Raw genomic sequence first — 14,361 nt, forward strand, 5'->3', positions numbered from 1 at the left:
TGTATGGTATCGTATGGTATGGTACATGTATGTCATCGTATGGTAGGGTTGGGTATAGCCTAATGCGGTATGGCACGATTTTCTCCTATTTTGTTTTTTTCTCGAAATAGTGTTTATAAAATACTATCTCGACCACAACCCATGACACCTTGAAGTTCGTGGAGATGTTTCGTTGGGAGTGGTATTGTTGTTTAAACAAGTGATATATCAAAGTCTTTTGTTTGATATAATACTTAAAACGTTACGAGATGCAGGAGGTTGGCCATTTGGCTCTTCACAAAGAGTGCTCGTGGTGTTGAACTCGGAACAACCAAGTATAAAACAGGTAGTAGCATGGTGGAGGACTTGGACCCGAGTTCCCCAGATTACATATCAGTGCCCTACTGACAACTCGGCCACATTGTCGATACCTCACATTTATTCTGAACTACACGTCTCACTGAAATAACTGCGATACACTTACCATAGTCACAGTTCTTTCCATCGGGAAGAAGAGAAACACCTGTTGGACATGCGCACTTGTACCCAGTAGGGTTCAAGAGGCAGAAATCACTGCAGAGTCCATTGCGAACACTGCAAGGGCTGCGATCTTCAAGAAATAGGTTTTTAAATGTCTTTAGTTATTGGTTGCTGTTTACAGGAAGAACACAACGTCGTTACGAAAAGGCCAATGGGCCGTTTTCGCATTCTCAGTGTTGGACTCGAACTAGCCTGCATCTGAGACCAATGCAGCAAGTCTTTTCAACTGCAAATACATTTATATTTTTTTAATGATATTCCCCCGTATATGAACCTCCATTGACAGCTAGTTCCAGTCCAATACCGATAATATGAATATGGCCTATTTTCAGAAACTAGGCGTAGCCGATAGTGTTAGGACAACTCAGGTTAGGCTAAGAAAGCTGGGCATCGATAGGAAACGATATCGCTACATCTCATGAGTGCTGACCGCCAAATCGACCCACTCCCAACACTCGTGAATATGTCAGCAACCGTTTTCGTTCTTCCATGTCTCATTATTTTTTGGTATACTAATAATATACTACAAGGGGTCTACAGCCGCGTCTAAAGTTCTTCTGAACAAATACGTTTGTCGACAAGAAATGGCACCAAGAACTGCGAAATAATTTCACAAAAATGCCCTTCTACAATTGCAAGGATATTCATTTTGTATACTCATTTTGGGGAGAAACCAATCAGATCTCTGATCAATGTTCTGTAGGTTGAGATTCCACACGATTGATATTTTACAGCTCTCCGAGATAACATGGTTTTATGTTTGATAATGATTCACATAATGTCATAAAAGATGACGTCTTAGTTATGTGTGATCTTGACGTTTACTTTTCACCTATAACATATACTTTAGAAAATGGTATAAATCAACTCATAATTACTCCAAAACTTTGTTGAGGTACTACACTAAAATACCGAATAATTGCAAATGGAAATTGGTAATTTAAGGGAGCTGAAAATAAACGCATACCATTACGAATAAATAAATGATAGAACGCTTACCAGGAGATGAAGCGGCTGCGTCATAAACGAAAAGATCCATTGGTATTTTTAGTCCATAGGCAAGAATTTCCTTTTTCCCTCTACTTGTTGAAACACGTGAGATCGTTTTTGTTTTCCAGTCTGACCAGTATAACCAGTCTCGGTTCATTGCCAGCCCAAAAGGAGATACATCAGTTGTAAAGGAAAGAATGACTCTTCTGTTTCTATTCTTTAGGTCGAATTCCTCAATCCTGTCTAGTTTGGCGTCTATCCAATATAAACGGTTGGAAGAGTGGTCCATAGTCAACCCATTAGGTGCGCCTAAGTTTTCGTTCACAATGATTCGTCTGGCTGTGCCGTCCATGGCAGCTTGTTCAATTTTCGGATTCTTCCCTACATCAGTCCAATACAGAAGCCTTTGACAGAATAAAAACAAAAAAAGTTGTATACATTTCAAACACATCTACGTAAATCGGGAGTCGCGGTGACCTCATGGTTAGTGCGTATGACTCCGGATCATGCAGTCTGGGCTCGAGGCCTGGCCTGGGACATTGTGTTGTGTTCTTGCAGGGTAGGACACTTTACTCTCACAGTCCCTCTCTCCACCAGGTGTATATATGGGTACCGTCGAATTTAAAGCTAGAGGGGGGAGGGACCCTGCAGTGGACTGGCAGCACATCCAGAGGGAAGTATAAACACCCCTAGTCGCTTTATGCTACAGAAGCCGTAATACGCTCCGGCCTGATGGGCCACTTGGCTCGTAAGCAGACTTAACTTACGTAGATTACGCACGCTTTTAACTTTATTCCTGTTATTCTTTCTGAGCTGGGATCTTTGCTAGGAGGAGACGGTGGACGGCATTTCTTTAACTCTTTCAAATTATTTTCAGTTTTTCGAAAATGAAAAGTCATTTAAACTACAAACACAACTATTTTAGCGGCATCATTTCGCAAGATACTGCTTTGTCATTAAAACGTTTTCATTACAAACGTCTGTGATTATGGAGGAACATTAGCTAAGGCCTAAAAGGACGTCTGAGTGTTTATTGTCTTGGCTGAAAACGTTTTTGAATTAGAGCATCAAGAAAAAGGCGGATATTCTGACTTGCAATCTTAACTCGATATTCTGTTTGAAGTTCTGGTATGAATGCTAACTTGTTATCTAGACTCGAGATCCATCTCAGGGGAATCTTAACATCGTGACATGAAACCTATATGTATAGGAAAACCCCATTTTATATGGGATGTATTCATATGATTGTTTGCTCTTTTTTGTATCATGAAATAAAGTCGAACGGTCAATCCCATGCTGAAGCAAGTCATCAGCATTTACTTCTAGTGATGTTTTGTAAGGAAAACTATAAGTTCGTGGGTCTACCATCTCTTGACAAATTCGGAGCTAGTTGCCTACAAAATGCTGATGAACGGCGCATTCAACACCGGAGACGAAAGAAAAATTCTTAGAAGTAAAAAGCCAATGGCCGTCAAATTTTCCACGATAGACTTAATAATAATAATAATAATAATAATAATAATAATTTATTTCTAGCGCATTACATTACAAAATCTCAATGCTCTTACAGAATATAAATGAGAAAAACGATAACGAAACCAATATAAGGAAAATATATTAAATTACAATGAATTATAAAATACTAAAATTCATTAAATACTAAAATTCATCATCAGATACTAAAATTCATTATAGAAATACTAAAGATCAGTATTAAACAAAAACGGTTTAAGCTTAGTTTTAAACGTATCCACTGATGGGGCACTTCTCACATCAAGTGGGAGGCTATTCCACAGTGCTGGCGCACAAGATGAAAAAGCGCGTCCCCCGTAGGTCTTTGTCCTAAACACCGGTATGTGCAGTCGCAGGTGATCATTATTTGAACGAAGACACCTTATCGGTTGACGAAGATTAATAAGATCCGCCAAGTAACAGGGTGCTAAACCGTTTAAAATTTTGTAAGTAAAAAGTAAAATCTTAAAAATGAAACGCTTGCGTACGTGCAGCCAGTGAAGCTTGCGGAGGATTGGCGTGATGTGATCCGCTCTCCTTGTTTTTGTAACCAGCCGGGCGGCCGATTTCTGAACACGTTGACTTAACGACTTATATCTTATATATCGCTACGCTCGAGGATGGGCATAGCTGAGAATTATTGTAGGAGTAGATACTACGGTCGCAATATTCAAACCAATCATTTACACATTGGTTAGTTACTCAAAAGCTTACCCGCGTCGAATGTCAAGAATTATTGCTATCGGTGTGTTAACGCCATCTGTAATCAACACTTTCCTCTTGGTTCCATCAACTCGACCAACCTCGATTCTTTTAGTTCCCGAATCTGTCCAGTAGAGATTTCTTCCAGCCTTGTCAATTGCCATGCCAAGCGGGCGTATTACATCACAACTGAACAGAATCTTCAGAGAAGTGCCATTAGAAAAGGCACTAAGGATCATACCCTGTAGAATATCGGACCAATACACTCTGTCCTCATGGGGAACGTAATCGATCGAAGCTGGTTGCTGAATTCCAAAGTGATAGAGTAACACTTCAGAAGTTAATGAGCCACCAGTTAAATCAATCAGAGTCGTAGTCTTATTTCGAGCGTCAGTGTAAACCAAAGCTTTGTTGAAACCTGAAATAGGATCAAAAAAATATTTAAAATAAATCTAGAGGATCGCCCTTCTCATCAGTGTAGATGCCACTTGGGGTGAAGACGGTTTGACTCCCCCCCCCCCCCCCCCGCCACCACCACGCGCACCCCTAGAGGGAGGCTACCTGAATGGTGAAACTACTCGTGTGATTCGTTATACCGAATATACGCGATTTATAACTCCAAGGCTAATAATTAAACTGTCACAATAAAGGCCACTAATGTACTTAATGAAGAGAAGCATACCTTTTAATGGTCTCACGCAGTGTTCACCAGTGAATACGAATAAAATAAACGAGGATACGACCAAAACGTTCCTCATTACTTTGCTGTTGGTCTGTTTTCTCTAAAGAGGAATATATTAAGAAATAAGGAGCAATCTTTTAAAGCGCGTTGGTAAGACCTCTATGGCAATATAGACATATTTTGATATTGTTTGGTAGAACCCACGAACATGAGACTATAATAGTCTCTCGCAACAAATTAATAGATAGAATTTGGATTTTCTGCCTTGAGCTCTTGGATACAAAGAATTGTTTTGCATTGTTAAGAGTTACGTCAGTGCAACAAATGTCGTAATGCTAAAATAACTGGGTTACTTTCAATGACTAAGCTTTCAGACTGTTCCACCAGTCCCAAGCATATGATGCTCTTCATAATTGCTCTCTCGATACATGATTTATGTGCTTGTTGATTAGTTCACTAAATGCCCGCTTTTCAAATTTGAGCATCCAATCAAAGATTCATACGGTGAGTCCTTTGTCGAGATCTCTCTGCTTGACAGTGATATTGGCTATTGAGCCGGTACAAAACGGTATTTTCATTGGTGGTCAGTACAAATCACAAAAACAAGTTGACGTAAATAATTGGAATATAAGAAAAATTGCTTTTGTTGAGGATCCAGGCGTATTTCCCCTGGAAACGTTCACAATTTCGTTGGATACCATGATCTCAGTCACTTGGGAGTCCTGACATGCAGTTTATAAGTTAGAGAGACAATTCACAAGAAGGTGTAGATCTATGAAGTGGTGAGATGTTTTCAGTTTTCCATAAACCACCCTGGCCAAATACCCTGCAAACACCCCCAGTATGCTTTCCTTTGGGATCATCTTCTTTTATTTTTTCCGGTAACTTCTCAGCAGTTGGAATTACATAAATATTTAAATCCAATTTACCTATTTCTAGCGTGATGAAATGGCTACATATCGTCAGGGGCACCCAACGGATCGTTCCGGTAAATTATTATCTGTTGGGAAGACCTTTAATCTTTTCCGATTTTCTTAAGTACAACTGTCAACTCAAACTTCCGGGATATGAGAAATATGGTGCCTGTTGTTTTTGGATTGATAAATATGTCGTTTTGGGTACGAGACTGAAGACCAGCTATGATTTTTGGAAAGGCAACACCTGCTAACGTTTTCACGAAAATGGACAAAATAGCGGTAATAAATTCGAGAAGACTCAAGTTCCTCTAGAATGACCGAACTCCAGACATGTAGCCTAAAACAGCGTGGACGTTTAGGGTTCCTGTCTCGTATCTTCTTAATTCATGAAATATAACAGGAGCTTTACTTGAGAATTTACGGTTTCAATTACATTCTTTATGAGCTGGGCCGTGGTATAAGCCTGTTACATAAAAATGATCTCTATTTCATTCTTAACCTGATTATATTCAGTATTGCATATGCAGCAGTGTGTTGCGATTTCTTAAATCCATCCTCTACATTGGGGTCATTATTTTATGAATTTTACTCTCTTTTTTTTTGTTTTTCATAATAGCAGCGTACAACTTTATAGCCATAGCTACCGTAGAATGTTTCTGATTAATAAAGGTAATAGGACTGAGTGGAGTCCAATTCGGTCTGTAATCATACGAGTGATTAACAATCCGATTTGTTAATCACGAGTATGATAACAGACTGAATTAGACGACACCATGTCCTGTTACCAATTAATCAAAACTATGACAAAATTCGAGAAACGAACAAACCATCGATTGAGCGCTGAACGATTAAACGTCGTTATGAATGCTGAAAAACACAGCAGTTTACTCAACAAAGTGCACCGCAACAGCGCGCGCAAAATGACGCGTACTGTCCAATTACAAGCATGACGCGTACACTGTCTAATTAATGCTCAAATCGGGCTGCTGATAGCCAATCACGTTCGAGAATTTTGTTATAGTTTTGATTGATGTAAAAATATGTAAAAAAATATGTATGTATGTTTCAGGTATCGTGTCTGATACGACTCGACTCGACTCGTGTACGATACTTGAAACAAAACACATAACTCCAACAGGCTCAGCTAGTTGATGCACCAATTATTTGTTGTTGGACAAAACTTTGACTTCACACAAACGCATGTCTGGTGATTACTGTCCATCGTTACTGAAATTCCTGCTGTGTCTAGGTTTGGCTAAGAGAGTTGTACGCTTGTCGAAGGTTTATACAATTTTTATGAAATTGAGCAGGAAGAAACTCAGTGAAACTCATCAGTGCTCCTGATTTTTATGAGACAAAGCACACCCCACGAAGCATAGGACATTTTCCAGACTGGGTAACTGACATTACAACTCTGCACCATCTTCGAGTATTGATGCATTGTCGGAAAATTATCGCTTATCATTATGTAGATATTGATGAAATACCGGGACCTTTCTTGTTCCTAAAATTTTATCTCTTCATCGCGCCAGGAATAATACTACTTTTTATCTCTCATAACTGAAGATATTGATGTCACAATGGTTACGGACATGTGTAATGTTTCCTTCAACATCATTGAAATTGAAGCTGACTTTTTTTTAATATGATTAACATTTTCTTGAGAAGCGTTCGCGCTTGCTTTATCTTTACGTTTTGTTGAAATGGTTGTCATATTAAATTAAACGCTTAATTTCCGATAAAATTCCCGGTCTCTGTTTAGGTGACTATTGATTTCGGTGCTTTTAAAATGGAATGGTTTGTGACACTTGACAATTTGCGACATATGACAGTTTGAATTGGATGGGTTCCTTCGATTCCTTAAAATTTGAGAAAAATATCAGACTGCCGGTCATTTAGTGATTTGAAAACCTTGACCGGCTGCCGGTCATTTAGCTACTTATATGCGTGGTATTTCCATGCAAAACGCCCATTAGACGACGCGCGCTGAATCAACGGAAATTCTGGCCTTTGAACTCAACAAGATCGCATTTCCCTAAGGAAACAGAACATTTTTCGGTGGATTTGTCCCGCCAGACGCTTGTTCAGTTTTGACCTCTTTTTACACCGGAGTCACTATTTTTGTGGGGTCTACAAAACCATTAATTTTGTGGAACAAGGTTACGTTGTTTTTATACAGTGTGTTAATATAGTTGTTTACCTAAAATGTAAAGAGAGATAATACATCAATAATAAAAGGAAACCAGCAAAGAGGTCTCTGTTTGACTATATGGAAACTCGTGTCTGCACTTAGCAAGTCAGTGCCGTGTGTCTCTACGGTGATATTAAGAACGTTTCAATAAAAATTTTTTCTTCCCTTTTTTTTTTTCCTGATAAGCAATTAGCATCAGTACGTTCCAACAACAGGATATTAGCTCGGGATCGATGTTCACAAGATATTTTAGTTGAGCTCATCACTCATAATGGGTACTTACGACTTAGTTAATACACGTACAACAGGAGAAATCTTTGGTATCATGATCTGCCGTGAATAGCGTCTGCTGCCTTTCGCTTTATTTCTGTCTGGCGATCTGATTGACTTTTGGGTAAAATTTATGAAACAGTTTTGCTGATAATGAATGATGTATCCAGCTGCATTAGGTTGAACATCGAATTTTGTTGGGTTTTGAATGTCCAATATAAATTAGATCCCGTGAACGCACGTATCAGCTAGACAAACTGCGTTTAATGTTGCAGTTCCTAGGGAGTAATGCTTTAATTATCCCGACAAACACAAGCAATAAACACGCGTTCTATGGCGTAAAGGGGGGAACACCGCTCCGCAATCGGCGTGACAGACGAACTTCCATTGCGTGACCAAATGCCAAACTTATCTCCCCAGCGGTTAATTCTGCACTGGATCGGACAAGTCGGCGAGGCCAAAAGCTTGCGCGTCCTAGTAGCGTAACTCTAAACGGCACTACGAGCTGACCTCCGGTCAGCATCGTGCTAGAGTGTAGACAGTTCTCAAGCCTTACTTATCTCCCCAGCACTACGAGCCGACTCCGCCGGCACGTGCTGGATCGGACAAGAAGAGGCATAAAAGAGCGTTAAATAGCGCCACTAAATTAGCGAAAACGAAGCTTGGGGAAGTCGCTGCAAGACTTAACCGATAGCGTGGCACGAGAGGTGAACCCCAGTTTATTATTTATATTAATGAACAACGACAATAAACCTCCAAAGGGAGGGAAGGGTGGGAGTTACAATTTCGAGGGCTAACTAAAAGTTACAGTAGTGATATAACGAGCGAATGATGCTAAAGTCCAAGCTAAGCCTCTTTTATAGGTAGACTGATGTCTAGGTTTAAACCAATATAAAATCGTGTACCATGAAACGTACAGAGTCCATGCGGCCTTGAACGAAACAAGAATGGGGCTATTTAAAAGACTAGCCATACAAAAAGCATGATATAGTTAAACCGGACGTTGTTGCAACATGTATACGTGAAAGGCTATTGTGAATATTGTTTAAACTAGACAAGAAAGACTTCTATAATGTTCTAACGCGTAACAGTTCTATTGCGTTACGTTTAACAACGGTAAGTTAGTGACTGTACGTAAATAGCGTCACGCTCCATTAACTGCGCTTTAACGATTGACTTTAAAGCTTTATTTATTAAAGTAAACATAAAATAAGAATCACAAGATGTGTCATTCAAGTTGCATGTCTCAAACGTGTCTTAAACTTGCGCTAAAAAAGGGGAAATTCCGGTCACAGCTTTTAGTTACCAAGTGACTCTCTTCTTTTATTGCTCTAGTAGAAAACATGGCTTTGGCACTTCCATTATATAGGAAGCCATTTACTGCGTCGGGTTTTTGACAGGAGAGATCTAAAATGTACCTTGATGGGGGAAGAAAAAAATTAATCAGACTTCCTTCATCAGTGTCGAAAAAATTGTCACCATTTCTTGAAATTGGCTCCAGCTAAACCCGCCTATTTTACTGCGGCAGATCTGGTTGTGACGTGATTTTACTCAATGTCTGGCGCCAATATTGGTGGAAGCAAACATTTATTGTCTTTGGCTTTCTACAAATGCACCAAACTTGAGGAAAAAAAAAAAAATTCAAAGTTGGGTGTTCCCCACCAGGAATGTCTGAGGTTATTTATTTCAAAAAAATGTTTCGATCATCAAGAAATCCCTTTAGATTGTTATGAGAAATCAACATTCAACAATTGCTTTAGAAACAATCCATTAAAAAAGTAAACATTACAGTGTCCCACAGTCTGGCAGTTTCTGAAAGAATTTTTTTTTTAGTTTGCGCAGATGTTCTGAAACTAATGTTTGTCACTCCCTAGCCTGAGCAGCTGACGTTTATTTGCAGCTCATCCCCACTTCTCTCCATTTTTGGCTCATCCCAGTCGCGCTCGTTTGCTCGCACCCTTGCTCGATCTCCACGCCTGGAAAATGAAAAGGAAACGTCGGCTACGCAGGCTAGCCTCTCAGCGGAAAAATAATTTCAACCAGGCTCGTTCATTTCATTACCAGTGTTGTAAAAGTCACATTAATATGACAAATTTGAAACTTACGCATTAACCAGTTTTTGCAAGAAACCAAAGACTCAACTTCAACGTAACTTTACTACTTTCATCTTTTTTTCTTGATTTTTATGTGCTTCTAAATATGTTATTTCACTGGTTGGATACAGTGGACCGGGAGAGTTCATGAATTGCTGCTTTTCTTGTGCTTATTTCTTAACAGTAAATAAACAAAGGACTCAATTATTGCACCTTAAAACATCAGCAATTCCAAAGATAGGGCTAACTAGGCTTCTGAAATTCCCTAAATGAATTTCCTACCTGTATTCGTTTGAAGCCATTCTGGACATAACGAAACAAATGCTTCTGGTAAAATATTCCATCTCACTATACCCATGTTATAAATAATATTTGTAGAGGGTAATTGCATGTAAACAAGCCGATCTCTCTTTTTCCTATGATTATATGTCAACATGAAAGGTGCAAAGAAATGTTTTATTAATCGAAGAATAAAATAGAAGAATACTGATCTTTTGTCGAGCATTTGACTGCAGTCACTCTGGGAAACAATTAGCCTGAGTTATCAGTCATGAATGATTTTCCTTTTGTTTTTGATACTCTCACAGGTGCCTTGGCAGTTGGATTGGAATTACAATGTGCAAGAAACGGAATTAACATCAATGAATAAGAATGTGCAAGAAACGGAAATAGTAAAAAATCTTTTCTGGACAGTGTTATCCTTAAAAAATAGGCAGAACAACAAGCATGAATTTTGTTTACATTCACGAATCATTGATTGCGACAAGGTGTGGGCTTACAGCCCTCTAGACACCTGTCGTTACTGTATTAGCTGATCATATGTAGTTTAGGTCACGTGATCTAAAATAAAAATCCTCACGAAAATGTGGCAATTGTGGCAGATATGCTCCTTCCAAAATCTCGTGTCCAGTGCAAGGAAACACCTGCAACTCTTTCTAAAAAAATGCTTATTTTGCTCATGTTTGTACATCAAAAATGCATACCGTGGCCTCCTTGGAAACTGATGAAAACACCAGTGAACGTTTAGACGATTAACCATCAAGAAAACTGGAATCAAAAACTCGTGGAGATGATAAGCGACTCAGGTCGGTGCATCTGCCAATCGTCTGGATGAAATTACGTTTGAAAGAGATTTACTCCGATGGATCTAAAACCCCTTTTCCTCTGCTAGGAACTCACACTGCAATTGTGAAATCCAGTAATGCCAACACATCCGGTCAATGATCCTCAATTACTCGATGTCAAAAAAGAAAATGTGAACCTTCACAGTAACCACACTGCTTTGAAGCTGGGCCTGACTGCGGTCTCTTTTAACACTGCTACTCTGGACAACAATAAGAACACCCCAGAGTTTTAAAGCTATGAATATCTTTGTTTGGAGGCACGGGAAAGGTACAGAACAAAGACATTAAACCATCCACTGACCCTGATCTGAAACCCCGAGAACAGCCCATCGGCGAAGTCCTTTTCATACTAGAGAAGACTGTTAGAATCGCTCAAGAGACTTCAGAAATTACATGTAAAAAGCATTGAAAAGGTTGAAGGACCAACACCCTAGGTTAGTCCTATTGTCGCCGCCCCCAAGAAATCTAGAAAAGATAGAAACAAAACAATCAAGAGAGAAGAACATCTAATGCCAGCTATTTATGACCTTATCACTGACTTGCCTGGTGCAACCCATTTCAGTAAATTTCATCCGCGTTCAGGATAAAATCAGCTCGAGATAGCACCTGAAAGCAGTTCAGCCAGTACACATGTCGATCAAAGAAGATGCAATTGAGTGTCTGCTATTTGAAATTTAGAGAACTCCTTACTGGTCTTCTAGGATGTAAAACCTATCAGATAACATCATTGTATTCGGAAACGCTACAACACAGAAAGAAGCTTCGTTGCGTTCTTTATAGGCTCCAAGAAGACAGTTTACACCTGAGCAAAGACAAGCGCGAGCTCTTAACGATCAAAATGAAGCTCTGTGGTCACATTTACAGCTCTAGTGATCTGAAACCCGATCCAGAGAAAGTTGAAGCCATCCGCAAAGCAAGTGAAGATTAGCACGACAAGTGAAGTGTCTACTTTGCATGGCGCAGTATGTATCTTGATTCGTACCAGATTATGCCACCATCACAACCCCAGTGTGCCTGCAGACGCGACAGAACATTCCTTGCAAATGAGCTCAAATGGAACGACAAGAACAAAGAGCATTGAATGAGTTGAAAGAACCCGTTGTTGGAGATTCAGTTATGTCTTATTTTGATCCAAGAAAGAAGACCGTTTGGTCTTGGTTATCTTCTGATATAAAAAGGCGAAGTTCTTAGTTATGCAGGTCGTGCCGTGAGTGGTGTTGAGAGCCGCTATTCCCAAACGGTGAGATGGTTGATGTAGTATGGGGACCGACATCCTGAAAAGTGACAATGGCTTGCCATTTCATGGTCACTTAAAACCTTTTCTGACTGCCAGGATTCAAACATGGAGGAATAACACTGTATTGGCTGAGGGCAAATGAAGGAGCTGAAGGCCTAATGCTTACCCCCGAGAAATCCATTAGAATCGCCCACCTAGAAGGTGAAAATTGGAAGCAAGAATTTAACGAGTTCTTACGAAAGGTAGCTTTATCAGGGTCCCAAAGGAGTTTAGGGCTCCAGAGCTCCATAGCACCTACTTGAAGTCTCCGGTTTCCACTTCTCAGACTGTTATCTAGTGGGCTGCAGTCCCAATGCAATCAGGGAATAAAGAAAATTCAAAATTCAGCGTTTTTTCATTTTTGTTCTGTCTTTCTTTCGTAATGAATGGCGGGAGAATAATGGTCATGTGGCCATTCCTTAGGCCTGTCCACAAATATCACGTAAATCAAATCTTCAGCTATTTAGCGTTGTCAGATCCGCATGAAATTTAAAACTGAATTTTTAGCAAATTTTCAAAATTATACTTTTCCAAGATGTTGCGTGACGTCAAAAGTTAGGCCAATTTCGTGGACCAGAAAGTCAATCTGGTACGTGGATTTACCTGTCCAAACTACTTTACTGGTTAAAAGAATCCCTTAAGGTACGGTCATCCCACTGAAATAGAACCTGCACTGAGATTTTTGTCAAACTTTGCCTATTGATTGTTTATATTATAGGAACTTAAATTTAAAATAAAAATGAGGAGTCCTCATGTTTGTTTGGGAGCAACAGCACCTTGCTTGTACCCAATAAATCCTTATAATAGCACCATGATTATAGTCACGATTGCTTGCGAAATTCACGTTTCCGACGATTGTTTCTTGTTCTACACTGAGAATTGACTCATATTTATTTTACATAGAGAAATTTATTACTCAATTCGAAACAACAGAAAAAAATGATAGGTCACCAAACTCGTTTTCGAGGAAATGACAATTTACCTCTATGGTCCAACCGTAAAGAAAAAGCCGCCATTTTTTAATGCGCGCGCGCTAATCACGTGTGAAATTATGCGCAGTAAGGATGCGCACTGCAATACTGGGGAATGACCTTGAGCTAAGTTTGTTTCGCAAATCTCGCTTAGGTAAATAAAACAAAATAAATTGAGAGCGTCTCAAAGACTAGACACTTGAGGTAATCGCCTGACATTCTACCTTTCACGCCGCGATCATTATCTCCAACATCGATCCAGAAATGCTTGCCTGTGGGTCTAATCTCTGCAGTAAAATAGTCTTTAGGTCTCTAAGATCAGTTAATATAGTTGAAAATACGTATCAGGCTACAAACGAGCATTTTAAGCAGATGTTTGTTTTTTAATAAGAAATCATACATTTGGCGTTTGGCGACTACAGACAACACTCGCAACGAAATATCTTATATTATAAAATAACTGAGATACTACGCACGCTCTGATTGGTCAATAGAGTTGCTAAACCTATGTTCTATTGTACCGGTTAACCACGGTTCCCGATCTATGGCAGCTCTACGCGGGAATTAGAGATATCCGAACTTTAGCGATAACAAATGTGATAAGCAGTTTTGCCTTTCACTTGCTGAGATATCAATAACACGAATATCTTTTTTATTCAACATAGAAATTTGCAAGGAAAAAAAAGACAAGAAGTTGGTCGTCATATAAAGCTTTATCTGTTTTTTCCACGGCAAAAATTCTACGCCGACTCCGGTTACGCTTGAGATTAAAATTAAGGAAGTTTTTAAATCCTTTTTTCGGTGCTTTCCACGGACTGTGGAGGACAGAGTCAGCTGGGCTTGACTGATCAATTTGGGTTGTCAAAAAGGCAGGGAAAATATTTCTTTCTATCAGAAATTTTGAGTTTAATTCAATGCATGAATGCATAACAAGATAAATGAATTTGGTTTCCATAAGCGTAGCTTTCAGGCAATAGTTTTCATTTACCAAAATACGGAGAAACACGGACTTCATAGCCCTCAACATAAGTAAATAAATTCCGGCGCGGAGTCTGTGCTTTCATTCTTTCAGTCGCTGTGATTGGTTTGTCGCGTCATCTCGTGAATTTGATGA

At 39.4% G+C, this 14,361-nt stretch overlaps 1 protein-coding gene across 3 annotated transcripts in view; it reads right to left on the minus strand.

The window, feature by feature from the left end:
• LOC110059368 (uncharacterized) overlaps positions 1–14,361 on the minus strand; it is a 50,329-nt gene that overhangs the window by 29,763 nt on the left and 6,205 nt on the right. For all 3 annotated transcript variants that reach the window (XM_089277200.1, XM_020766063.2, XM_020766062.2), the window contains exons 3-6: positions 4,406–4,505; positions 3,736–4,141; positions 1,519–1,913; positions 464–589 (exon numbers count right to left, since the gene is read on the minus strand). In XM_089277200.1, the coding sequence (XP_089133326.1) occupies positions 464–589; positions 1,519–1,913; positions 3,736–4,141; positions 4,406–4,481 (1,003 nt within the window). In that variant the 5' untranslated portion in view covers positions 4,482–4,505. The remainder of the gene's footprint in view (positions 1–463; positions 590–1,518; positions 1,914–3,735; positions 4,142–4,405; positions 4,506–14,361) is intronic.

This window comes from Orbicella faveolata, unplaced genomic scaffold, assembly GCF_042242905.1.
Source record: "Orbicella faveolata isolate gen_17 unplaced genomic scaffold, um_ofav_v1 contig_46, whole genome shotgun sequence".
Lineage (NCBI taxonomy): Eukaryota > Metazoa > Cnidaria > Anthozoa > Scleractinia > Merulinidae > Orbicella > Orbicella faveolata.